This window comes from Apodemus sylvaticus, chromosome 3, assembly GCF_947179515.1.
Source record: "Apodemus sylvaticus chromosome 3, mApoSyl1.1, whole genome shotgun sequence".
NCBI classification, from domain to species: domain Eukaryota; kingdom Metazoa; phylum Chordata; class Mammalia; order Rodentia; family Muridae; genus Apodemus; species Apodemus sylvaticus.
This window is the reverse complement of record NC_067474.1, coordinates 133,168,568-133,194,289: the sequence shown is the minus strand read 5'-3', so window position 1 is coordinate 133,194,289 and position 25,722 is coordinate 133,168,568. Positions and strand designations below refer to the sequence as shown.

Sequence of the window (25,722 nt, the reverse complement as noted above, 5' to 3'; positions counted from 1 at the left end):
TCCCTCCCCCAGATCCTCTCCTCCTCTGTTTCCCTTCAGAAAAGAGCAGGCCTCCCTGGGATATCAACCAAATGTGGCCTAACAGGTTACACTCAGAGCAGGCACAAACCCTCATATTAAGGCTGGACAAGGCAACCCCGTAGGAGGAAAAGGATTCCAAAAGCAGGCCACATGAGTCAGAGATAGCCCCTGCTCCCACTTAAGAGTTCCACCAGGAGACTAAGCTACACCACTGTAACATACACACAGAGGGCCTAACTCAGACCCATACAGGCTTCCTGATTGTCTGTTCAGTCTCTGTGAGCCCTGTGAGCCCTGTAAGCCCAGGTTAGTGGATTCTGAGGATTTTTCTGAGAGCACAAGCTTTCTGAACCACGGAGCCATCATTTCCCCTGCCCACAGTCCTTTCTTCCATCTTGTCAGCTTCAGTCCGAGCAGGAGTTGGAAGTCCTCAGTGTTCTGCCACCTGGGTGGCAGCCAGATGAACCAATAGTCCCAAGGCCATTTCTTCTTGTGCCTTCCACTCAAGTCACCTTCCTGGCGTGGCAGTATCGTTTTGTTATTGAGCTTGACCTCAGCCCATCGACTGGCATTGTGGTAAGTGGTTTGAGGGAAGTAGCAACAATGATGGGGTCGAGGAGAGAGATCTGGGAGACGTGGCAGTGAGCTCAGCCTTGTGGGGAAAAGACACGCTGGTGAGTGGCCAGTGAGCAGTCAAAGACAGATCCTGTTCCATGTCCCTGGGGCTCAATCGGAGGTCCTACTGACCCTGGAAACCTGCTTCCTTCTGTTCTCTACTTTGGACACCCTTGTGAGAGCTTTCTTCTCATTCCCCTCAGGATGACTCTACAGGGGAGATCTTGTTTGATGAAGTTTTCCATGCTCTGTCCCGTTGTCTGGGTGGGCTGCTTCGGCCATTTCGAGTGCCTGGATCCTGTATCGACTTCCAGCCTGAAATCTACGTGACAATCCAGGCCTACTCCTCCATCATTGGCCTGCAGTCCCACCAGGTAGTGCATCTTCTCCCCAAACTTGGACCTGCAGACTGAACTTCTGATAGCCTGTTGACACAAAGCCCTTATCCTGTCTCCACTGTTTGTCCTCTATTTTGCCTCTGAGCCCTCTAGCTGTCTGTTCCCCCATCCTGCCTCCCCTTTCCCTCCTCACAGATTCCCATGCAGCCCAGGCTGACCTTGAGTTTGCTGTATAGCCAAAGATGACCTTGAACTTCGGATCCCACTGCTTCCACTTCTCAGACACTTGGGTTGCAGGTGTGAGCCACCCAGGATTTCAATGCTCAAATTATCAATCTTATCAATTGCGTTCCAGCCAAGCCTCTGCCAGCTTCCTAGGCATCATATTTACTCCTGCATGTCTCTCCCCTTGAAACGGGTTTGCTCCTCGGGTCTTAGAAGACCTCTGGGTAGCTGACATTAGTTAGAACAGTGCTTCTCTGCTCATCCTGTAGATGCCTTCCGTGCCTGGCCCTTGGCTGTCTTCTCTGCTTTCACTTCCCCACCTCTCTCCCAACCCCCACCCCTATATGACTCCATTAGCTCTATACAGTGCCATCTGTTGTGATGACTCCTGACTGTAATCCAGGACACAGTCTGTTAGGATACTTTTATGACATTTGAGCTATTTCAATCGCCAGAAGCACAACTTCTGTTAAAGACAGAGAAGGGTCATTTTCTGTGGGTCCGAGTACTGTCAGGGGTAATGCTGACTGCATGCTTAATAAAAGGTTTCTCTCCTGGCAGTACAGCCTATCATTAAGTACTCCTTTTGGAAAATGTTCAAGTTTGTTACTGAAATACTTGTTTTTGGTTTAGAAACTGAGAATTGGCCCAGTTTCTCCTAGCTGCTCTTAAGCACCCTTAGCTCATTGAAACTGTCCCTCATAGCCATGGTACCAGCCTCAACAGTCTGACTCTCTTTCAGAGCTCGATGCCAAGGACAGCACCCAAAGGTCTGACACATAGAACAGTTGGTACTTGCCAGGTCTCAAGACAGGACTGTCAGCCCTCTGCCCGAGTTTCAGGTGTCTCCCAGCACAGCCACTAACTGGTGGTTGTAGGCTGTTTCTCCAGAAAGAGGAGTGGCTTTGCAAAAATCCATAGCCCAGTCAGGAAGAGCATAGCGGTTAGGTAATTACTCAACTAGTATTCCTCTTGGTAAACACTGACAAGAGCCTGACCTGTGCCATGCCCAGGCTAAGTCCTTGGGGCACAGATAGCCAGGTACCATCTCTGTCCTGATGGAATGGGTATGAGCTTAGGAGGAGAGACAGATATTAGGAGGTCATTTCAGCTGAGTACAGTCAGGGCCCTGACAGGGCCTGACACGGATACTGTGAGAACACCAGTAGGGAACATCCAAAAAAAAAGCCCACTGGTGACAGGAATGTTTTAGACAGAGCCACATTTAAACTGAATCTCTTTGTTGTTTTGTTGTTTGTTGAGGCTGGATCTTGCTAAACAGACCTGGCAGTCTTATCTCCGGCCCCTGGCTCAGCTTTCCAAATGCTAAGATCATAGGCACGAGCCAGCCACCTGGCTCGCTTGTTTCTTCTTTATTACTAAGGATTGAACTCGGCCTCACGCCTGCTGAACAAGTGCGCTAACCTTGCGGTATAGCCAGCTCTCTTTTATACTCTGTGTTTTGAGATGGTCTGGCTACATTGCCATCCTGGCTCTGAGATAACTCTGTACCTTTCACCTTCTTACCGTCCTTCTGCTTCGTCTTCCAAAAGGCATTGTTAACGTTTTGTAGAGTTTCTTTGTTGTCTAGTAAGTAGGTTAATCCTTGTTTCTTTATCCAAAAGAACAGAAAAACATCAGGTCCATTCCAAATAGATGGCTCATGTCCTTTGTTTTTATAATATGAGTATTGTTCTATGTCAAAAAATATGATTTTTAATGGGAGTTTCCTTTTTGTGGAGTTATCTTTTCAATAAGGCCTCAGCCCAAGGTGACCCAGTACTCAATATGTAGCCTGGGCTAGCCTCAAACTCTTGTTCATTTTTTTCTTTGTCTTCCTGCTGGGAGTATAGGTGTGGACCCCAGCTTCCAGCTGTCAAAACTTACTGTTCTATCCTGATGCATTTCAGTCTCCCATTGTCTAAGCTTTCTCATATTTCTGTGGTTCCAATTCCTGACATTTCTCCTTCTCTGCCATCTCAAAGATCTGGAGAATGGTCATCCCTAATCCCTTACCCAGTCAAGGACAGGGAGCGAAGAGGCAGGAGTTATTTGGCAGGTCAGGGAAGGGCAAGGGTAAGGGAAGGGACCCTGAGGGCCACCATGGGGACTACAGGCCCATGTGCAGGGGACTTCATGGTTGAAGAAGAAGGAAAGGGCCCTCAGAATGACTGAGACATAAAAGGTTCAGAGTAGAAAGATCGCCTTCGGAAGAAGGACAGGAAGAATCTTGAGGAAGAGAGAACAAGTGTAGATGGAGCAGCCTTTGAGGGTGAAGACATCAGAGGCATGGACAGAAGCCATCCTCTAGGTCGGCCAGGGTTCCTAGTGGCTGGCTGGATTTCTCCATAAGGAAGAGTGGGAGTTATCTACTATGAGTAAAGGAAGGAACATAGCTTCATGGGGGAATGAGGGTTTTGAACCTTAAGAAAAGAGAAAGTCTAGAATAGCTGGTTTGTGAAGTACATTTAGGAAGAAAAGAAAGCCTTTGCCAGGCAGGGGAGAAGCTTACAGATAGCATTCCAACATGAAAGGCAGTGGGAGATCCTATCGCTGCCTTAGAGGAAGGGGTGAGGGAACCCAGGCCAGAAGAACAGACATAGGGACATTACGATCCTAGATTAAGGTGGGTAGTGACCTGAGGCTCCTGAGCAGGGCTGCAGTGCTCCTGGGTTGAGTGCAGCAGCAGACTCCCAGAGGAGGTGAAGTTAAGTTTTGGGTGCCTGTTTGATGAGAAGTCAGGGCTCGCTAGTATAGGGAATGTGCAGAGTCAAGGTGTGCTGCCCAGTGCTCTGCCCGCCCCCTCAGCCTTTCTCCGTGCTGTTCAGGTCCTGGTGCAAGGCTGCCTTTTGGACCCTTCCCAGCGGGAGGCATTCCTGCAGCAGGTCTATGAGCAGCTGTGCCTCTTCGAGGATAAGGTGGCCACCATGCTGCAACAACAGTATGAGCCCCAGGGCCAGGTAAGTGGAAAAGAACGAGGGCAGAGGCCGTCCAGAGGACAGCTAAGGGCGGGTGGCAAAGTGAACCAAGGATGGAGTGCTATGCACAGTCAAGGCAGGCTCCTGCTGGAATGGGCAGCTCAGATCCAATCCCCACACCCCAGATTGACGCTGGGAGAAAGTCTGAAGGCATATATTTGCCTGTGAGGTTTTTTGTTTGTCTTGTCTTTTCTTTTTTACTTCTCTAGTCCTGGAATTGAAAGTGAACTCGGGCAGTTTTGATCTCTGTTTAGCATTTTTTTTAAAGCTGCTTGGCTTGCTGGAGTGTCCCTCCTCATTACTTGGGAGACCATCAAAGTGGCTGTGCAAATAGTGTGTGGTGACGGCCTTGTGTTTGACTGGTTATGAAATACTTCAGAGCACTGATGGGGAAATGTGGAGAGGACCTCTCGGCGAAAGGTGGAGAGGCTGCCTCAGCAGAGTCTGACACTTCATCTGGCACTTGGCTTCCTTCCCATCTGCAGCTCAACATCTCAGTAGATACCGGGCATGAGGACACAGCAGAATTCAGCTGCAGTGTAGGGAACGTGGGGCGCTGAGGCCTGTACCTGTCTGACCTGGGTGTACTGGGCTCTAAGTTGCAGTTTGAGGGCTGGGTGTAGACTCAGTGGCAGGCCATGTGCCTGGTACATGTCAGACCTGAGGTTCAGTCTCCTGCACCAAACGAGAGACAGAGAGAAAGATAGTAGGAAATCTGGTTTTTGCTGTAGATGGGGCAACATTACTCTCTGTCCCATTCATTTCTGTAATTTTGGACCAGGCAGAAGACCAGTCCCCAGAATCGGGGGAGTCCTTGGGCCGGAAGGTAGGAGTCTCCATGGTGACAGCTGATCTTGGGCTGGTCAGTATGATTCGTCAGGGCATCTTGGCGCTGCAGTTACTGCCCTCAAATTCTAGTGCAGGTCAGTAGAAGATAGACTGGTATAAGTGGGGAAATGGGTTCAGACAGGGTAGAGGGTTGTCAGCAAAGATTGAAGTTTCCCCAGGGAAGAAGTTCTGTTTTCTTGTTTGCAAACTCTAAGTTCTTCCTTACTCATGCGGATTCCCAGTACACTCAGCACCATCCACCCTCAGAGACCCTGACGGGAAGGACCTCACCTAGGAAATCTGATGTAGGAGCACCTAGGGGAGAGGCAGGAAGAAAGGGGAAAGAGTCTGAAAATTGTGCGGAGGGCAGACACGGAAGTCTTCGGGGCACCGGGTAGGGCCTCCCTGTGCTTTGGTGGAGCCATTGTTTCCAGGCCTATCTGTCTCATTTCCTGTCTCAGGTATCATTGTGATCACGGACGGGGTGACCAGTGTCCCCGATGTTGCTGTGTGTGAGACACTGCTGAACCAGCTCCGCAGTGGCACTGTGGCGTGCTCCTTTGTGCAGGTGAGGGCTCTGTGAGAAGAACGAGTGGGAATGGGGCAGCGCACAGACAGGAGTGGCCAGTTCTTTCTTACAGGTGAGAGTGAGGATGGTGACATGATTTCCAGGTCTAGATCAGGGTAGGTGACAGCTGTGGGAGAGGACTCTTGGTTTGTCCCCTTTTCTTAACACATCATTGGAGAAAGAATGGAAGCTTTGAGATCTGAGTCAGTTCTACTCCCTTCTGCCCACTTAGTTAACTGCTCTAGTTGCAAGAATCAGAAAATCCAACTTAGCCTAGTTTAACCATGTAGGAAGGGAAGGCCTATCCAGGGGACCACCACTCTAATTTGCCTGGATGGACTGCAGGGCAGGGAGCAAGAGCTTTGGGAAGCAAGGGTAGGTATAATGAGGGCATGAAAACCCAATCCTGCTGTGTAAATAAGTTTAATTCATGGGTGATAAACTTATGTGGAAGGAAAGTTGGGTTTGTTTTACTTTTCTGTGGAGTAAAGACAAGATGACAAATTCAGATTTCCGCATGTGTTAGAATGACCTATGGTTCAGTGCTAAATAGCAGTGAAATCCATTGTCTTTAGAATTAGGTATGAGCTGTGGCGATGCTTTTTAGCTTTGTGACATTGGGCACACCGCTTTCTTCCCAGGTGAGATTCATGTGTCAAAGGAGATTGTAAGAGTGCCTACCTGATGGGCAAGATGGTGCATTTAAAGTGCATAGGGGTGCACATTCTTGGGTGACAAATGGCTGCTCTTTGTGGTAGCCGGCAGTTGGAGCCACAGATCTTGATACTCCAGGAGAAACTGTATTCGGGTGGTCGACATTTTAGGTGTGTCAGACTGAGCATGCTAACTGAGAAGAGAGGAATGTCTCAGAAGACCAGCAAGGATGACGGGCTGCTCTGAGAGTGCAGTCAGAGAAGTCGGAGGGTTGGAGGAGGGGCAGCGACCCCACTGAGAAGAAGGGGCAGCGACCCCAGTGAGAAGCAGCAGGAAGAAGTAGGGTGAGGAGCGCAAAGTGCCCTTTGGACTTGTTGGTCAGGAAGTCACGCGGAAATGCTTTAGAGCCATTTCAGTGAAGAGGCTGCTCAGGAAATGCGCATTGCAGAGCAGACAGAGGGAAAGAGCGATGGACAAATTTGACATGAAAGATTTGGCGGAAGTGAGGAACAGGAGAGGAGAGGAGCCAGGCAGAATTAAAAGTAGAAGAAAGCATGTTTTTCTGGTTTAGTTTGCTTTTTAGGGTAGACACTTAAACATTGCTCTTTTGATTTATTTATTTGGAGTATGTTTGCTACACAGTGATAGGTCTCATAGGCATTGTCATACAAATAGCTATGTCCTTTGTCTTAGCACATCAGTCCTGTGCCTCACCTCTCTCCCACCTCTCACTCATCCCTTGTTCCTCCAGGGTCACTTTTCCTCATTATAAGAGATTCGAAAATGCTTTTATTTATCTGCATAAAATCTAGGATTCACAAAATGAGAGAAATGAAATATTTCTCTTTCTGAGTTTGGCTTTTACTTTACTTAATGTGAAATTACCTTCAGGCACATCATTTTTTCCTACAATCAACATAATTCTTTCTGACTGGATAAAGCTCCATTGTAGAGACTGGCGAGAGTAACTGCTCAGCAGTTAAGAGGACCCTGGTTCACTTCCCAGTACCCAGCTACCTCACAACTATCTGCAACTCCAGTTCGAGGGGCTCTGACACCCTCACACAGACATATGTTACATACAGGTACAACACTGTTACACACTTTAAGAACAAACAAAAGCCTCCATTGTGAATCTAGACCACATTGTCTTTATTCATCTTTTGTTGGACATAAGCTGATTGTCTAACTTGGTTGTTGTGAATATGACTGTCATAAACATAGATACACAAGAGTCTCTGTGGCATGTTGACTTAGAGTCTTTTGGGCACATATCCATGAGTTATCTAGCTGGGTCATATGGAAGTTACTCTTTTAGTTTTGCACAGTGGCTAAACTGATGTATGCTCCTGCCAGCAATGTGACAGGGCCCCTTCTTGAAGCATCTTTTCTGAACAATAGCCATTCTAACTGGGAGAGATGGAATCTCTATGTAGTTTTAATTAGCTTTTTTGTTTGCTTGTTCATAGTTCTGAGAGGTCAGAGTCTGAAAAGAGCTTAAGAATTAGGGAAAAAACAGGAAAAAGACTTGATGTGTGACGTCCCTGACGTGACAAGAAACACAGGAAAAAGACCTGATGTGTGAAGTCCCTGACGTGACAGGAAAAACAGGAAAAAGACCTGATGTGTGACATCCCTGATGTGACAGGAAACATAGGAAAAAGACCTGATGTGTGAAGTTTCTGACGTGACAGGAAAAACAGGAAAAAGACCTGATAGTGTGAAGTCCCTAACGTGACAGGAAACATTGGCTCTAGAAACAGGTTGAACTGTTCTTTATGAATAAATGTCAGTTTTTCTTTGAGACTGAAAGTTAGAAATTAAAGTGCAGGTAAGTTCTCCCAAAGATCTCTCAGAAGTAGCAGGTGGCCAGGCGGTGATGGTGCACACCTGTAATCCCAGCACTTGGAAGGCAGAGGCAGGCGGATTTCTGAGTTCGAGGCCAACCTAGTCTACAGAGTGAGTTCCAGGACAGCCTGGAACAGAGAAACCCTGTCTCAAAAAACCAAATCAAAAAAAAAAAAAAAAAAAGAAGAAGAAGTAGCAGGTGACAGTGAATACGTAAGGATACAGTGAGACAGGAGCTTCTGTGAGGACAGGCAGCCTACACAGTTCCCTCACTAAGCCACCAATGTAGACACTGTGATCTTTGTTAAGATTTGAGGTAAGAATTGAAGAAAATAGAGGGTCAGATATTTGACTGGTCCTTTCGAGCTTGCTTGATTCTAAGGTCCAGCCTGGGCTGAGAAATGAGTGTCAGGATAGTTTGGATAAACTTGGGAGTCACCAGAGGCTGAAGACCTGGCAGACCATGCCAGTGAGGTCAGAGCCCAGCAGGAAGAGGGTGGAAGGAAGCTAAAAGGATATTGTACCATGGGATGTGGCAATTTGGAGATGTGGCAAAATGCAGGGATGAATCTATTCCAAGTGAAGCCAAGGGCCAGCGTGTAGATAGCTGCAGGTGCATGGAGAAGGATGAAGGTGGGGAAGCGAATGGCCAGGAAACTAAATGAGTCATCTGGAGCAGGTCTGTGTACACCGTCTGCAGAGGTCAGGCAGGAAAGTTTCACAGCGGTGTGGCTCTGCTGCAGTGTGTGACAGCAGCCACAGGCAAACTGAATACATGTGGCTGTCCCACAAATCCCCCTGACAGAAGACTAGGTCTGAGCTGCTTTGGGCTGTAGATTAGAAGTGGATGGGTCTACAGCCTTGGTGTTGGCATTACCAAATGCTAATTTTCGGTGCAGGCTCCCAGGCCCCACACCAGACATGTGTGTCAGCAAAATCCCAAAGGGTTTTCTTAAAGTTTAAGAAGCACTTTGATAGACCTATAATGACAAGAAGCCTGTGGAACTCTTAACAAAATCCGTAGAGAAGGCTAAAGAATGTTTTCGACCTGGAAGAAGGAGGGCTGAGGGTTTGGTGGCCAGCTGGCAAGGGTCTTAGAAAGGCTACAAGATAGGTACAAGGTGGTGGTCTATCCTGGGAGCACTGTGGCCCACTTGCCTCCGTGGTCTGGAGATTGGCAGCAGATCCCTCTCCTGGTCCTCTTTCTTGGCCCTCTGGGGACCAGGGTCTGCCCTTGCTCACTCTCTCCAGGTGGGAGGAGTTTACTCCTACGACTGTAGCTTTGGTCATGTGCCTAATGTGGAATTGATGAAGTTCATTGCAATGGCGACATTTGGCTCCTACCTGTCCACTTGTCCTGAGCCTGAGCCAGGCAACCTGGGTCTGACTGTATACCACCGGGCCTTTCTGCTCTACTCCTTCCTGCGCAGTGGGGAAGCCCTGAACCCGGAGTACTACTGTGGTAAGGCCAGGCCCCATGGCTGGGGGAAGAGTGGGTGGCCTTGACTTTGGAAGGACTGGTGGTCTAACTGGGGCTGCCTTCTCTGGTACTTTTTCTCCTGTGATTTCAGTGTAGCCCCTTCCCTGCACATACTTCAGCTGATACATCTCCACTTTCCCTGTCCCCATCCTCACGGGTCCTCTAGGCTCTCAGCACCGCTTGTTTAATGAGCACCTGGTCTCTGCAAGCAGCAACCCTGCCCTCGCCCTGCGCAGAAAGAAGCACACTGAGAAGGAGGTGCCGGCTGACTTGGTCAGCACTGTGTCTGTCCGCCTGCGTGAGGGCTACAGTGTCCGAGAGGTTACCCTAGCCAAAGGTGAAGTCTCACTGCAGTCTCACAGGGTGCTGGTAACTTATGTGTCTGCAGACCTGCCAGATCTATTAAAAAGTGTCTCCATGAGATCTCTGCTTGACATTTAAGACAAGTGAGCTTTGAGGTGTTTTCAAGGCTGAGTCCCCTTACCATATAGTTCCCAGTTCCATCTCCTGCCTGACTAGACAGCTGTGGGGTGTGGTGTCCTGAGCTGTGCTTCTGAAATGTGTGGGACTGTGTCCCATGATACAGAACAGGCTCTGAGGACTCGGGCCTGGCGTCCTGCTGCTTCTAAGCCTCCCTTGCCCTCCTGCTCCCCTGCAGGAGGGTCCCAGCTGGAGGTGAAGCTGGTGCTGCTGTGGAAACACAATATGCGCATTGAGTATGTGGCTGTGGGACCCTGGCCCCTGGAGCCTGAAGGCCCTCGAGGGACCAGGGTGGAGGTGACAATGGAAGGTGGCTATGACATTTTACATGATGTGTCCTGTGCACTACGGCAACCCATTCGCTCACTGTATCGCACTCACGTTATCCGCCGTTTCTGGAACACGCTACAGAGGTAAGTAAGGCCTCCACTTAATGAGCAATACCCAACTTATGTAGAGGGGCAGATTTGGGCATCTGAGAGCTGGGGGAAGTGATCCAGTGTACCAGGCTCGTGTCCAGGGTTCTCCGTACCCCTGAGGTGCCCTCCATCTGCCTGCGGCAGTCTGCGGCAGCTCACGCTTGGCCCTTGTTCCCCAGCATTAACCAAACAGACCAGATGCTCGCCCACCTGCAGTCCTTCTCCTCAGTGCCGGAGCACTTCACACTTCCAGACAGCACCAAGAGTGGAGTGCCCCTCTTCTACATCCCTCCTGGCTCCAGCACCCCGGTGAGTGGGCCTGAAACTCTGGCCCTCTCATGCTTTCCTACCTTGGAGGCCAGTCCACCACTGTTCCTTCTGGGAAAACTGGGGAAACTGTTACTAGAAAGAGGCCACCCGAGCAGACCAACCTAACAGACCAACATTTTGCAAGATGTCAGGTGATGTTAGGCTAGCAGGCTGCTGTTGCCCCTGCCTGTCTCTGTGTGGTGTACTTGGGTGGCCTCCTACCCAGCACCTGTTTTCAACTCCCACTTTCCATGGGACCTGGATACTTCCTGAAGACTACAACTTTCAAATTCTGTGCTCTCTTCCCTCAGTCTGCAACTGTAACATGGTACAGCAAGCAGAAATGTACAGTGGCCTCATCATTAGATCTTGCCAGCTCTCGGCCACTTTCCTGTAAAGTCAGCAGTATAAGCTAGGCAGGTTCCATCCTCCTGCTGGGTCAGCTTTGAAGGGCTATACAGTCCGTCCTGGCTTGGTCATCCTAACATATCTCTCCTGCTGAAAAACAGTTTGTGCTTTTTTGGTTGTTTGTTTGGTTGGTTGGTTGGTTTTTTTGTTCTTGGTTTTTTTTGATTTGGTTTTTTCAAGACAGGGTTTCTCTGTATAGCCCTGGCTGTCCTGGAACTCATTCTGTAGACCAGGCTGGCCTCGAACTCAGAAGTCCTCCTGCCTCTGTCTCCCAGAGTGCTGGACTTACAGGCGTGCGCCACCACCGCCAGGCCAGTTTGTGCTTTTGTCCCAGGCTGGCCTGATCACCGAACTGAACCTGCCATAGCTATTTTCTGTGTTTCCACAAACATTTAGTGGGCTGGCCTTTCTGTTCCAGGTGCTTTCCCTTCAGCATAGTGGCTCCGACTCATCCCAGGCCCAGTTTGCTGCCTACTGGAAGCCAGTGCTGTCCATGGATGCTAATTCATGGCAGAGATGGCTGCACATGCATCGCCTGGTGCTAATCCTGGAGCATGACACGTGGGTACCCTCAGGACAGGATGGAGGAGCATGCCGGGGAGCGGGCTGACGGGGAGTGTACCAACTGTGGCCGAGCCTCTCACTTGTCAGCTCCCCTGACTTCAGGGTCTAGAAGCGATGGGGCTAGGCCACCTAATGTGACTCTCCCACCTGTCCTAGACCACTCCCCAAGCACTTGCACACCCCGGGCAGCAATGGACGCTATAGCACTATCCAGTGCAGGATCTCACACTCCTCGCTGACCTCGCTGCTGCGAGACTGGAGCAGCTTTGTGCTGGTTGAGGGCTATTCCTATGTCAAGCTGCTCTCCAGGTGGGCAAGCTGGTCTCTCCTCACCGTCTCCACACCCATCCCAGTCTCTCCCTCCAACCCCGGGTTGTATTCCTCCCTCTGAGGGCCATGTGCACTCAGCCCAGGAAAGCTCACTCACTTTTATTTCTCTCCAGTGCCCCAGACCAGCCCCCATCCTCCTTCTACATGGTCCGCATCATTTCCAAGACCCCTTGCATGGTCCTTCGCCTGGGGTTTCCGATTGGCACACCAGCCCAGGCCCGGCATAAGGTAAGCCCTGACTGCCTGACTGAGGAGTTCTGGGGTGTAGATGAACTGTTTCATCAGCCCTCCTGGCTCAGTGAGGAGAGGCAACCCCAGAAGAACATGAAAGGGAGAGTTCTTTTCTTGACTGTGAATCCCTTCTCCCAGACATGATAAGTTGGCAGTAGGAGAGTCTGACTATATTCATTCTCCCCCCAGATTGTGTCAGGCTTGAAGGAAGAGATCCTGCGCCTTCGTTTCCCTCACCGGGTGCAAAGTAAGGAGCCGACACCCAAAGTGAAACGAAAAGGGTTAGGGGGCGTTGGGGGCAGTTCGCCCTCCAAATCACCCCCCACACTGGGGCCACAGCAGGCCTTGTCTGACCGGCCTTGCCTTGTGGTTCTTCATAAGCCACTGGACAAGCTCCTCATCAGGTAAAAAAGATGGGGAGGGGAGCTCAGAGCGTGAGAGGCTGTGAGCAGAAGTCATCTGGGCGCCGCCCTGTTTCCCAGGTATGAGAAGCTGCCCCTGGACTACAGGGCACCCTTCTTGCTGACACTGGAGCCACCAGGACCACTGCCCCTGGTGTCAGGCCGCTCAGCCTCGTCCAGCCTTGCCTCGCTGTCACGTTACCTCTACCATCAGCGCTGGCTGTGGAGTGTCCCATCAGGCCTCGCCCCAACGCTGCCACTCAGCGCCATCGCCCAGCTCCTGTCTGTTCTCACTGAGTACGTCTTCAGGCCTGCAGGGCAGCTCAGCTAGGGCAGGGAGAGAGCGCGTGTAGGCTCTGCGTTTGGACAGCGCCCTAAGCCAGACAACTCCCATCTCCAGCACCATCGTCAGTACAGAGGTCATGCTGTTGGCCTCCCACTCCCTACTCCCCCAGCCTGGCTAACTTTGGCCGCTGGTCCTATTTAGCCCTTATACTCTCTAGGGAACTGCTCATTTGAGCTGGCCTCCAGGGGGCCAGGTTGCATGGTGACTTCTGGGAGGTGGGTAGTGGTGCCCTGAACTAATTTCTCTTCGTTATCTTTCTGGTTCTGTCCTGTCTTTCGGGACTTCAGAGTCCGACTCTCTGAAGGGTTCCACTTCGCCTGTAGCGGGGAAGGGATCATCAACATGGTGTTGGAGCTTCCAGTTCAGGTGTGTGCCACCCTTCTGAAACTCACCCCAGGGACCATCAGAACCTTGGGATACTGGTCTCTCGGCTGGGTGGTGACTGCTAGAAACTGCCTCACCTGACCAAGAGACCAAGGCCTCAGGCCAGAGTGAGAAGCTGTCCAGGCCTCTTCACTGCCTGGGTTTTGCCCAGGATCTCGCTTCCATTTATCCACAGCACGAAGCCCTTGGGCAGGCTGCCGCTGAAGAGAAGCATACGTGTGTTGTCCAGTACATCCTCTTCCCTCCCCACTCTACCTCCACCAAAGACAGGTGAGGCCATGACCTCTGCATAGGCCCCTCCCCCATCACCTAAATGTCTGCCTACCATACTACTGTGACCTCCATCCCAAACCAGAGCAGGGAGCCGCTGGCTCTAGCTGATCTGTGTTGAGCAGGCACTGGTCTACACTGGCCAAGCGGCTATCCAGGACGCCTCCTCCTCCTCCTCCCTGCCACAAGCTGTCACTGGACTTGTAGGCTTAGAACTCCTCCTCTTCTAGCTTCTCAACAGATGATGACAATGATGTGGAGGTAGAGGCCTTAGAGGGGGACTCAGAGCTCAATCTAGTCACGGAGGTGTGGGTGGAGCCTCAGTATGGACGAGTGGGGCCTGGCCCTGAAAGCTGGAAACACCTGCAGGATTTGACCTACTCTGAGATTCCTCAAGCTGTGAGTGACCCCAGAACAGTGCCCCGCTTCCTAACAGATTATCCCTTGCTTGGAGACTGTCACCTGTGCATGTCCTTTGAGAGCAGAGGTGGGACCTAGGATAGAATGACTCCAGTCATCTGGTGTTTCTTCTCTAGCTCCACCCCCGGGACGCGGCCTGCATAGGTTCCCTGCTGACCTTTGAATACCTGATACAGCTGTGCCAGAGCAAGGAGTGGGGTCCTCTGCCCCCAGAGCCACGGGGCTCAGATGGTCAGTGGCGAGGGTGTGTGTAGCAGGGTGGTAAGATGGGAGAAAGCAGCCACAGGTAGGGGATCCGGGTCTCACTGTGTCCTATTCTTCCCTCCTAGGCCTGGACCAGCGAGGAGACACCTGTGTCCATGAGATCCCTTTCCATTTTGACCTACTAGGGTTGTTGCCACAGTGCCAACAGTTGCAGATGTTTTTCCTCCTGCTTTCCAGAGGTGGGTATACTTGGAAGCTACTCACCCTCACCTAAACCAGCAAACCTGGGCACCTCAGAAGACAGAAAGGTTCAGCCAGCACAGTGAGTGAGAGAGAGAGGGCGGGTGGAGGCTGAGGCTGAAGCAAGGGCTTTGCCAGTCAGGGTGGAGCCGGGGGCACTGGGCAGAGGGAGACTCGTTGCTGAGACAGAGTGTGTGTCGGGCAGAGCCAGAGGGTGTGCCTCTCGCCGAGGGGCCCTGTCCCACCAACGACATGGTGCTGTGCCTGCTGCACAGCTGCCTGGGACAGGAGCTAAGTGACCGGGAGATCCCACTGACCCCCGCTGACCAGGCTGCCTTCTTGAATGAGGTCCTGCGACGGAGCTACCGTGACCCAGGTAAGCTCCCCACCGCTTTCCTAAGAACGCTTCAGCCCTTCCCTACCCAAGGCGGTTTCCATCTTTGAGTTCTGGCCTCCTTCCCACCCTTTCACCTCAGAGCCCTGCCTCTCTGCTGGTCCTGTCCTTTTCCACCATCTCTGCCCCTTGTAGGTCCAGAAGGTCCTCTTGTGGGGGGCCTTGCGGTCCTTAAGGATCGAGCAGGCAACAGCACCCAGGCCTCTGGAGACGCCTCCCTTCCTAGCCAGGTCAGCACTCAGTCCCTGAGCTTACGGTGGGTGTGTACATCCTCTGGGAGCGCACACCTGTGCCCAGGTCGCCTTTGCCCTGACAGTGCTGGCTCTTCCTTTTGCCCTGACCTCTCATACTTAGCCTAAGAGGAACCTGGTCAGGGTGGAAGAAGGGAATGAGACTTGGCATGTTCCCTTGTGGATTGCTCTTGCTTTCTGTTGTCTTTTACAGGGTGGAGGTAGTACTGGAATTCTCAAGGCTTCCATTTCTGCCCAGCCCCCTCAGTGGCACTGCTATGCAAGGCTTCTGGGCCCTCAGCATGTGTTTCTGACTTTTCTCCCGGCTACCTTCTCAGGTACCAGTAGCTGACCTTCCTTACTAACCCCTTGACACAAACCCTTGTGCTCCTCCCCCAGTCCATCAGAGAGCCCTGATAGGCAGCGCCCTTCTTTTCCTCATCAGATGTTCAACATCTGACTGCTTCTGGCCTGGAGGGTTCCTTTCAAGAAGAAACAAAACCGAAGTTTGGGGATTGGAGTGGAGCTCCGAGCCTGAAAGACCTGGGAGGAACAGGGACTAAGGTTACAAAGTCCCAAGTGCCCATTGTCAGCGTGACCCTCGCCAGTGGTAAGGCCTGAAGTCATTTAAGCACTTGGTGGGGCTGGGAAGCCACTGAGAATCTGAAGACTTAAACACTTTTCCTCACAGACAGTACCCAGGATCCAGGAGGGCCAGGCATACCCTCCTGCCAAGACTTATCAGCTAACAGTGGGCGCCAGGCTCCCCCGACAGAGGGTGCTGATGGGCCCCGGACCCGGTGTCCTGTCTACATCTATAGCTGTTCCCTGGAAGCACTGAGGGAACAAATGGTCGGCTTGCAGCCTCCACAAGCACCACGAGATCTCATGTTCCGGTGGGTATGCCTCATTTAGACTCTTGGCTCCTCCCATCTAAGGCTTGGGTGCACACTCAGGTCAGTAAGGAACTTAGCTTCCTAGCTGTGTCCCCCAGCAAGCCATCAGAAACCCCTAATCCTGAGTGTATTTGCTAAGAGTCTGGCACTCCTTTGCAGTTTGAATGCCTGATAAGGTCAAGGTATCCTTTAGGGATGTCCACCAAGGCCTGTTTTTCCTCACGTTCCTAGGGCTCAGTACCTGGACCACCCCTCCTCATCCTCAGCCTGGATGGAGCCCAGGTACAAGGAGGCAGCCACGCACTGTGCCTTGCTGCAGGAGCACGCACAGCGGTGCTTTGTCCGCGGTGAGTAGGAATATCATGCAAGGAAGGACTGTGACTCTGAGGGTGGAACTATAGTGTTACAGGATTGGGGACGGGAAGGACAGTTAGAGAGGCGATCCTCATGGCCCATTCTGCTTCCGTTAGGGCTGTTCCGAAGCTTGCAACAGGCGCAGAGCGTGACCTGCCAGGATCTGCTGACAGCCGTAGATGCCTGTGAGGAACTGCTACAAGAAGTAGACATCACCTCTTTTCTGCTCGCACTGTGTGGCCATACTTGGGGTTTGCCTCATGCACCCCCAAGTCCTGGGCCTCTCAGTCCAGGGCCATTGAGCAGTAGCATTGAAGAAGGACCAGAACCCCGGGAGCGAGCTATCCTCGTTTCTGAGTCCAGGTTAGGATTGTTCTTAAAGGTTGTTGAGCCATGTTGTAAGAGACACGTGAACCAAGTCTTATAAGCAAGAGTTTTCAGTCCAGAGGAAGGGCACCGAGAAGCAGCGGACCTTGTGACTGGCTTCGCGTCCGGTGTTGCTCCACTTGGCTTTGGTAGCAGTCTGTCTCCCAAGCATATCCCACCTCTCCTAATTTAATATGTTCTGATCAGCTGACTTAAGGCTAGCCCATTCCCAGGAGTGAACAGAGAAATCATATGAGTTTCCTCAACTGATGGGAGTGTATTGTTCATCACTGAGTCCCCACAGTAGGCCTCCACAGCTCCTGCTGAAGGGAGGCTAGAGGGAAGACAAAGGCAGCATGGCCAACGCTCTGTTAGCTCCTACGGTGTTGCTGTTGAGAAGAGAACAGCTGGGAAAGCGAAGGGCCCGCCGGCTCCATCCCAGTGGCTTCTCTGGAGGCCCAGACCGCCTGCACTCTCCATGCCCCCCGCCCAAGCAAACATACATTTTCTCTAACTAGCTTTGCTTCTCCTTCTCTCCTCCTTTTATGCTGAATGGTACCACCCTCCACCAGTGGCGTAAGTCAGAGCCTGAAGGGAGAGGGCTAGCTCCCGAGGTCACCTCCCAGGCTCTGTTCTGACTCCTTGTAGATAACGAGAGACAGTGCTGCTCTAGCACTTGGTGCCTCTTAACCCTGATGTGCTCCTTCCAACCCCAGTATAGAGACTGAGGACCTAAGTGAGCCCGAGTTTCAGAGCACGCGTGTCCCTGGGAATCCAGACCCTGGTCCGGAGATTTCTCTGACAGATGTCTGCCAGCTCAGAGGAGAGGCACATGATGCCCTTCACAGCCTCATCCAGGTGGGAACTTGGAGGAGAGCGGAAGCAGGTGGAGTCCTACTTATGCCGCCTACAGGTTCTCCCCTGGGTTGAGGATGGTCACACATCCTGGTCTAGTGAGGAGCACAGTGTCCTTTCAGGGATGGCTGACCTCACGGCCTCTTCCTGAACAGGAGAAGTTCCTGGAGATCAGCCGTCTGCACTTCCGCACAGTGCCCTCCAACCCCCACTACTTCTTCTATTGCCCTCCATCCAGTAGGCGCGAGGTGAGAAGTTCCTCTCCCTCTGCATGCCCAACCCAGAGCCTATCGGAATCCTTTTGACTTTCTGTTCCCTGATGCCTGGGTGTTCTGCCTTGATCACCTGTCTGCCCCACCTCCCCCTCAGGATGAGGGACCCCGAGACACCATGGACAGAAAAATCAGTGACCTGGAGTTTTCAGAGGCTGAGATCGTGGGAGAGGAAGGTATGTGAGCAAGTGGGTCGAACTGGGATGGCTGCTTCCAGCCCGGATCCAGTGGTCCCTGCTGCTGCCCTCTCCTGTTCATCGCATCTTACACTTCTAGGGGACACATCTGCCTGCTGTGTGCTCACTGAAAGTGACCCAGAGCTGGAGGTGGAATACCGGGAGAGCCGAGAGCCAGACCTGGGGCCTGCTGGGCTCGACTCCGCATCTCTGTCAGACGCCGACACTGTGAACCCTGATGAGGACTCCTTCAGTATCTTAGGGGGCGACTCCCCAACTGGGCCCGACAGCCTCATGCATGACCTGCCACCTCTCTTCCTACACCTCACGTGCTCTGTGCGGTTGCGGGGGCAGCACAGCTCAGTGCCTGTGTGTAGCCTGCCCACCTGCCTGGGTGAGCGAGGGGAGCTGAGAGGAAGGCCCAGGTCCCCACACAGCTTGTGTGCCTGCCTGCCTGCCCTTGGGGACGGGAGATGGGAGAACCAAGGAGAGTGGCTTGTTATTGTTTAGAACTTGGGAAGCTATACTTTTTCCCGGGTCCCCCAAAAACCCCTAATTTTACCTCTCTCACAGGTAAAGTACTTTCCAGTCTGGAGGGACCCCCGATTGGAGGCCGAGTCCCACTGAGGGACCTCAGTATCACTCTTGATGTCTTTGTGCTGACCTTACCCCTGGAAGTGGAACTACCCCCAGCCTCAGACCCTCAACACCACCGGTATGGCAGCAAGTTTGGCAGGTTCTGGAGCTTTGGGGAACATGAGACCTTAGGGTCCCCTAGGAGGATAGGAACTCCTGGTCCGATCTTTGACTTTTGCTCCTCCCTGTTTAGGTCAACATCCGAGAGCAGTGCTTCATTCCCACGGTCCCCAGGGCAGCCATCGTCTTTAAGGTCAGATGATGGCCTAGGACCCCCACTGCCACCCCCAGAGGAAGAGAGGTACATTGTGTGTGTGTGTGTGTGTGTGTGATTATTTTTTATTAATTATTTCATTGTTTACATTTCAAATGTTATCCCCTTTTCAGTCCCCCCTCCATGAGCACCCACCCCATCCCCCTTCCCTTTCACCTCTAAGAGGGTGCTCCCCCACCCACCCATCCTTACCTCCCTCTCAGTTTTTCCACTCTCCCTCAGTTTTCACTCTTGGGAAGCTAGTTCGTAAACCTTTCCTCCGCTTAGGCACCTAGGACTGTCCAGTTTGGCCACGCCCCACAGACTGGCTATTGAGAGCACAATAAGTGAGGTGAGCATTCTCTCCTTCAGTGTCAGCAGGAGCCCCCCGTGCTGGAGCTGACACCCGCTCAGCCAGTCTGAAGGGCTGACGTCTTCTAGCCTCTTGTGGTTTGGGTTGGGGTAATGTCCCAATAAGCAAGGGTTCACACCCACACTCTGGTTGTAGATCCGCTGGCTGTTAGAAGACGAGATGGTAGGGGCACTCCGAAGAGGGGGCATCCCCCAGAGCCCTGCCCTGCACCGAGCGGCTGCCCACATTCATAGCTCTTCTGGGCGCTCTACCTGCCTCCGCCAAGCTCCCCCTCTGAGTTTTGTGTTTGGGCCAGAGCGCTCCCTCACACAGTTCAGGGAGGTAATGAGCTGCCCTCAGGACACTCCAGGCTTCTCTGGGGCTCCACCCTTTCTTGAAGCCCAGAAAGAAAGGCCCTTTCTTAATTCGAATCCATAGAATTTTCCCTTTTGTGTGTCCTTGCTGTCTCTGCCCTGCCCCCATTTGCCTGGTAAGACGGTTCTGTGGACAGTAGCCCTACTTCCCACCTTGGTATTGGGCCTGCTGAACTTTGGCAAAACCACTCAACCTTTTTTACCTCAGCAGTCTTGGGCTCCCATCTGCTTCTGTGGGGAGTCACGGTGTCAAAGGACAAATCCCACCTGACCTCTGATCTCGGCTCCTTCCCTAGGAGTTCCGCCGCCTTCACCTCCCTGGCCATGTTCTCCTTGAGGACCCTGACAGTGGCTTCTTCTTTGTGGCAGCTGGCCAGCAGCCAGGTGGACTCCATGAGGAGCCCCCTTCAGCCGCCTGGGCTTGGCACAACCACGAAGACAGGGCTGAAGATGCTGAGGGGGAGGTAAGTCTGACCTGGGGACCAGGAGGTGCGGCGGTTGTCATGTGTCTATATCTCAGTCTGATTCCCGTTTTTCAGGTCCTGACAGCCAGCCCCCAGGTCCCTGGCTCCCTAGAGGATTCTGAAGGCACCCCCCTCATCAGCCTTCCCAGCCTGTCACAGGGAGGTAAGAGAAGATGGGCAGCAGAGTCTGGGGGGCCACAGCTGTCACTCCCAGCTTCCCAGACCGTACACAAGATCCAGAAACACACCAGGCATTCTCTTCTCTTCTCTTCTCTACACAGGAAGTCAGCCTGGGCCTAGTCGGGGACTAAGCCTCATGTCCAGTCAAGGCAGCGTGGACTCAGACCACCTCGGTAAGCTTGTGGTGGGGATGGAGGACCCCAAGCTGGGCTTCTAGGTAGGGGTTAGAGGGGACCTGCTTAAAGGGGACTGTCAAGCTTGACACCCCTGGGATTCAGACGGCTTGTGCTCGGCTAAGGGGGTGAATGCCAGCACATTTGACACAGGTTATGATGGTGGCAGCAGTGGCTCAGACAGTGAGGGTCCTGGTGAGACTCTTGGTGCGAAAGCCCTCTTCACACTGCGGACTCCGCCTGGACCAGCGCCTCCACAGCCTTCACTCTCTGGGCTTCCTGGACCCTCCCTGCCTGATTTCTGGCTCATCATCAGGATACTGCAGGATCGTGTAGAAGTGTATGCGCATGCACGGTATGTCCTGTACGCCGGTGCTATCTGCTTCTTGTGCATAGTCACATAGCACCTCTCTCCAGGGTGACTGGAAATACCTTATGGTGCCATGCACCTTAACTCTCCACGGGGAAGGCAGAGGTAGGAGGGGCTCTGTAAGATTGAGATCAGCTTGGTCTGTATCGTGTCTTCCAGGTCACCAGGGCTACAGTGAAACCCTGTCTCAGAGAGAGAGAGAAAAGGAGAGAAGCTTCAGAGCTTTGTTAGGGACTCTAAGGTCTGGGACTCCTGACCTCTTCTAGGAAAAGCACGCCACACTTGTTTTTGGTTTATTTGTTTTGTAACACAGGGTAGCCCAGAACTCACTATGTAGACCAGTCTGGCTTTGAACTCATAGAGATCCGCCTGCCTTTGGCTTATGAATGCTGGGAGTAAAGGTGTATGCCTCTGGGCTTTCTTAGTGGGGTTGAAAGGCTAATAATGGGGATTATGACTTCACCCCAAGCCTTAAGAGCATAAGGTTCATAAAAACTTGGAGGCCTTAAGTTCATGAAAGCTTTAGAAGTTGACACTTAGGAAAATCAGAGTGGTAGCTGACATTACCGAGTGCACATAGCATGGAGTGGCCTGCCTAGCATGTGCAGGGGTCAGCTTGTCTAGCTGGCCTGGTATTCCCTTTCACACCATATCAGCTCTACGTAGTATTGCCCTGAGAGCGTGAGTGAAGAAACTCTGCAGAGACTTGAATACTTTCCCACAGTCACAGTAAAGTGGCAGAGCAAGGGCTCCCAGCTGGGCAGCTACTTAAATACCCTGTTTTTAGAGGTGACAGAAGAACAGGCCACCATCTTGCCTGAATTTGAGAATAATCAAGAGGCATGCTGGGTGACGGGAGCCTCTGGGGTTCCGTGAGGGAGCTGGCAAGGCAGGCGTACAGCCCAGGCTTCCAGCCCCGCCGGAAATCTCTGCTTCCCTTTCCCATGAGCTCATGTCAACATTTCTACAGTTTTACATTTTTACTTCCTTTCTGTAGTTTCCTTTGCCCCCCCAGCTCCATGGCCTTCCCTCCACCCTAGGACACCTAAAACTGCCTCCCTCTGCAGTTCTCTGTCATTTCTTCCATCCTTCCTGCCTAGGAGCCTGAGTCGTGAGGATGGTGGCCCGGGCACAGAGTGTCGCCACCTGCAGCAATTCCTGGTGAGGCGTGTTGGGGAAATCTGCAGAGAGGTCAACCAGGTAAATCAGTCTGGGATGGGGCTGGAGCACTGAGGCTGGAAGGAGGAGGAGGAGGGATTTCTAGGAACCAAACTTTTAAAATTGGGTGGTCTGTCTCAGACTTAACAGTGACAGAAACCTTTTCTATGACACCCCAGTTTTGGAAAGCTGTTATTCCCACAGCTCCCTACAAACTGAAGGGTTCTTATTTCCTGCCAGTGACCCTTGAGATGTTTCTGTCCTTACCCTGGGAAGTTAGTGAGAGCCAGACACGGGGACCCCAACTGTGGGACTCGTGTAGGAGAAGCCAGACAGGCATTGAACAACTTAAGTATGTGGACGATTTCTGTGTCGGCCATGAAGAATTCTGTAGTGGGAAAGAGGCCGCTGGGAGAGGCTCTGGCTGGGACTGTCTGGGAACACTTGGTTACAGCAGCTTCAGGTTGAGAACTGAAGGCCAGTGGCCAGATTCTGATGAGGAGCAAAGACTCGCTGGTTTGCTCTGAGCTCCATTACGTAGGAAGCTATTCCTCCGTGACCGTACTGTGCCAGCTGGTGTCCTTCCAGATGGGTGGTGGGTGTTTTGTTTTATATTTTCCCTTTTATATTCAGAATTTCTGATTCCCCAAGCTACCTGTCCCCGTCTGGCTGGCCATTCTCTGTGCCAGCCTCCTCTGTCCAGTCCAGACACCTGTATCACCTTTTTCCCAGTACAGACTGCACAGTGTCCCCTTGATGAGAAACCTGTTTCTTGGCTTTCACTTGACAGCACCTAGGAGTAACCTTTTCACACTACCAGGGTGGGCTGTTCTCCCAGGCATAGCAGGCGACGCTGATGCGGTGCCAAGGCAAGCTGTCTTTGGCTGCCTCCCAGTCCTCTGAACATCTGTGCACTTTCATTTCTGATATACTTTACTTTAGGCAGTCTAGGCTGGGCTCCTAATGTTCTATTTGACCTCAGACCCCAGTAATGGTGGGCATTCTCTGTGGCCTGACCATCACCTACTTACTAGAAAGTATTTCAGTTTTCTGACACTTTTCCTTTTCCTAGCGACTGCTCCTTCAGGATCTTCATGACAGTCATGTGTGTAACTCCCTTCTGGTGGCCGAGAGCGAAGAAGATCTGTGGCGCAGCGAGACACCTTTCCATTCTCGTCAGCGGGCAGTCCTGCCCAGTGATGGTACAGTCATCGATAGGAGCCTCCCTCAGCAGGCAGCCTCTCTGTCTGTCCTCTGTCCAGTCCTTGTGTGAGAAGCAAGACTGGAAAGATAAGAAGTCCTGCACTTGGCTGCTGCTAGGCACCCCTGACTTTAAAGAGAGTGGTTCCGGTGGGGGAGGGACAGAAGCCAGACGACAAGGCAGAGTGACGACAGGGCAGAGTGACGGCAAGGCAGAGTGAGGACAGAGCTGGAGCAGGCAGGACTGCTCTTTGAACTCAGTCAGCAGAGAAAATGGATAGAGTGATTGATTGAAGGAAGGTGGTGGGGAGGAAAACCTTCAACATAAAGGACAACTGAGTATGCCTCTGTTCAGTAGGGGGAAAGCCTGTAAGGAAGGAAAGGTTGAAGGATACAGCAGAAAAGAGATGGTTAGCTCTAGGCTGTGACCTGGCTTCCTAACAGCTAGCCTTTGCCTGGCCTTGCCTTGCCTTGATACCTAAAACATTGCCCTTAACCCAACAGTTGCCTGGACAGGCGGGTAGTGTGAGGGAATGGGGAGTTAGCAGCCTGTTCCACAGGGAGGAGACGGGAGGAGCCCGAGACACTGTAGTAAGGTTGGTCCCAACAGGCAGACACAGGATGTACGGGGATTCCTAGGGTTTCTGGTCATGGGAGGAAACATACTAATCTAATGGGGGAAGGAATTGAAGTCTCAACCCTTGGGCTCCCTTCTTTTGCACCCGATGACTGGGTCTTGTGCTGCGGTGGTCAAAGAAAAGTGTAAACCCAGAGACTCCCTATTTTTAATAGTCTCAAACATTTTTACCATTGTTAGAAGAGTATTTCTCTCAGCACATCCTGTGTAAAAGGAGGAACCCATAATTGTCAGCCTGCTGTAGGTTTGAAGGAAATTTCTGCACATTGAGAATGAGCCAAGATCACCAAGCACTGACACATCAGGGCTCATGGCGTCCTGGCGGCATGTGCAACTGCTCAGAGCCTAGGTACAGCTCTTCCTGGCTGTAGTCTCCATAGGCTCTGAAGCCCGTAGGAGCTGTGCTTGGAGCCAGTGTAGGCAGCGTCTCTTAGGCAGCCTGCTGTATGTAGTGTTTCTAGAAAGTCAAACTGCTCCTTCACCCTTCAGAAGGTTCCTGTCACTGGGAAGCATGGCAAGGCTCAGCTGAGGCATTGGACTGCGTCCATGGCCTTAATCACTCCTAGACCAGCCTTTGGGGCATCCTTTCTTCAAAGCACAAGAAGGCTGCCCCCACTCTGCAGCTAGTGGGCACACCCATAGCCTGTTTCTTTTCATGAGCTACTGCTATGGCTTTAGTGAAGACAGTAGCTTGTTGGGTGACTGGTATATGCTGTGATAAGCCAGAACTCTGGGTGTCATCTTCAGGATTGCCTCTTGACACCTCTCCTTAACTCCTTTAGAGTCTCCTTCAGATAGTCCCAAAAGCCTCTCTACCATAATGTGGCTCCTCAGAATATCCCTGAGCCTAGCTCATCCTTGCTACCCAATGCGTTCATCTTTCCTTAGGAGATGGATAGTCAGGGGTGAGGAATCAGGAGAAGGAAGTCTGGGATGAGGAGGGAGAGGCCTGGATATCCTGTTTGTTACCCATGCTGCCCCCTCTGCAGATTACGCTGCTGATGAGAGCTGTGCTCCCCGAGGATACCTAGCAGCTACCATGCAGTTTGTACCAGGCCATTTCTCCTGTGACGTTGTGTGGGGAACTGTGATCCGAGTTCATTCACGTCTCAAGATGGGACCCAGCATGGGGGTCTCTCGGGGTACGTGATGGGCGTGAGCCAGGCAGATGGGAGTGGGAGATCTAGGGAAAGAGATTTTCTTACTCACGGTACCTCTGCAGCTATCCAGGCCCTGCGCTCTGTGCTCAATGCCTTCTCTGTAGTGAACCGGAAAAATATGTTTGTTTATCAAGAGCGAGCAACGAAGGCCGTGTACTACCTTCGGTATGTGGACCCTGAGGAGATGGGGTAAAGCTTGAGTGTGGGATGGCATGCATGGAGGAGACATATCCAGTGGCCTCGCCTTTCTTTTCTAGGCTTCTGGAGACTTCCTGCAGTGACCGGCCATGGGAAGGGGACATGCTGCCCCCATCCCTAGCTCTGTCCCGAAGCCAAGAACCCATCTGCTCTGAGGATCCTATGGCACGTCTCATCAGCCCACCACATGTTGTTCCCACACACCCCTCAGGCTTTGCCTCTCAGAACTAGACCCTGACCAATGTTGTCCCCCTAGGCTCCTCGCTCTCCACTGGACATGGCCTCCAGCCGCAGTTCAGATGCTGTTCGTCCTGTGGGCCAAGTGGACAGACATATCCAGCTGCTGGTGCATGGTGTGGGGCAGGCAGGTAGGTAAGGCTTCTGAGATCTGCTTCTCCTGGAGCCATCTAGTCTGCCCTGGCTTCCTCCTCCAGTGCTGGCCGTATTCTGGGCTTGGCTTGAG

At 52.1% G+C, this 25,722-nt stretch overlaps 1 protein-coding gene across 2 annotated transcripts in view; it reads left to right on the top strand.

The window, feature by feature from the left end:
- Szt2 (SZT2 subunit of KICSTOR complex) overlaps positions 1-25,722 on the top strand; it is a 44,678-nt gene that overhangs the window by 4,556 nt on the left and 14,400 nt on the right. For both annotated transcript variants that reach the window (XM_052177166.1, XM_052177167.1), the window contains exons 3-46: positions 424-597; positions 840-1,010; positions 4,028-4,159; positions 4,959-5,100; positions 5,467-5,573; positions 9,327-9,537; positions 9,722-9,892; positions 10,214-10,448; positions 10,634-10,763; positions 11,590-11,732; positions 11,892-12,044; positions 12,179-12,293; positions 12,486-12,700; positions 12,779-12,994; positions 13,331-13,409; positions 13,603-13,697; positions 13,928-14,096; positions 14,234-14,348; positions 14,447-14,560; positions 14,767-14,937; positions 15,091-15,185; positions 15,400-15,523; positions 15,631-15,795; positions 15,877-16,081; positions 16,313-16,428; positions 16,552-16,798; positions 17,518-17,659; positions 17,812-17,904; positions 18,026-18,104; positions 18,205-18,498; positions 18,678-18,819; positions 18,934-19,041; positions 19,282-19,345; positions 19,502-19,687; positions 20,016-20,183; positions 20,259-20,346; positions 20,465-20,536; positions 20,690-20,891; positions 22,007-22,106; positions 23,137-23,266; positions 24,891-25,043; positions 25,124-25,226; positions 25,319-25,424; positions 25,516-25,627. In XM_052177166.1, coding sequence (XP_052033126.1) covers positions 424-597; positions 840-1,010; positions 4,028-4,159; positions 4,959-5,100; positions 5,467-5,573; positions 9,327-9,537; positions 9,722-9,892; positions 10,214-10,448; positions 10,634-10,763; positions 11,590-11,732; positions 11,892-12,044; positions 12,179-12,293; positions 12,486-12,700; positions 12,779-12,994; positions 13,331-13,409; positions 13,603-13,697; positions 13,928-14,096; positions 14,234-14,348; positions 14,447-14,560; positions 14,767-14,937; positions 15,091-15,185; positions 15,400-15,523; positions 15,631-15,795; positions 15,877-16,081; positions 16,313-16,428; positions 16,552-16,798; positions 17,518-17,659; positions 17,812-17,904; positions 18,026-18,104; positions 18,205-18,498; positions 18,678-18,819; positions 18,934-19,041; positions 19,282-19,345; positions 19,502-19,687; positions 20,016-20,183; positions 20,259-20,346; positions 20,465-20,536; positions 20,690-20,891; positions 22,007-22,106; positions 23,137-23,266; positions 24,891-25,043; positions 25,124-25,226; positions 25,319-25,424; positions 25,516-25,627 — 6,352 coding nt within the window. The remainder of the gene's footprint in view (positions 1-423; positions 598-839; positions 1,011-4,027; positions 4,160-4,958; positions 5,101-5,466; positions 5,574-9,326; positions 9,538-9,721; positions 9,893-10,213; positions 10,449-10,633; positions 10,764-11,589; positions 11,733-11,891; positions 12,045-12,178; positions 12,294-12,485; positions 12,701-12,778; positions 12,995-13,330; positions 13,410-13,602; positions 13,698-13,927; positions 14,097-14,233; positions 14,349-14,446; positions 14,561-14,766; positions 14,938-15,090; positions 15,186-15,399; positions 15,524-15,630; positions 15,796-15,876; positions 16,082-16,312; positions 16,429-16,551; positions 16,799-17,517; positions 17,660-17,811; positions 17,905-18,025; positions 18,105-18,204; positions 18,499-18,677; positions 18,820-18,933; positions 19,042-19,281; positions 19,346-19,501; positions 19,688-20,015; positions 20,184-20,258; positions 20,347-20,464; positions 20,537-20,689; positions 20,892-22,006; positions 22,107-23,136; positions 23,267-24,890; positions 25,044-25,123; positions 25,227-25,318; positions 25,425-25,515; positions 25,628-25,722) is intronic.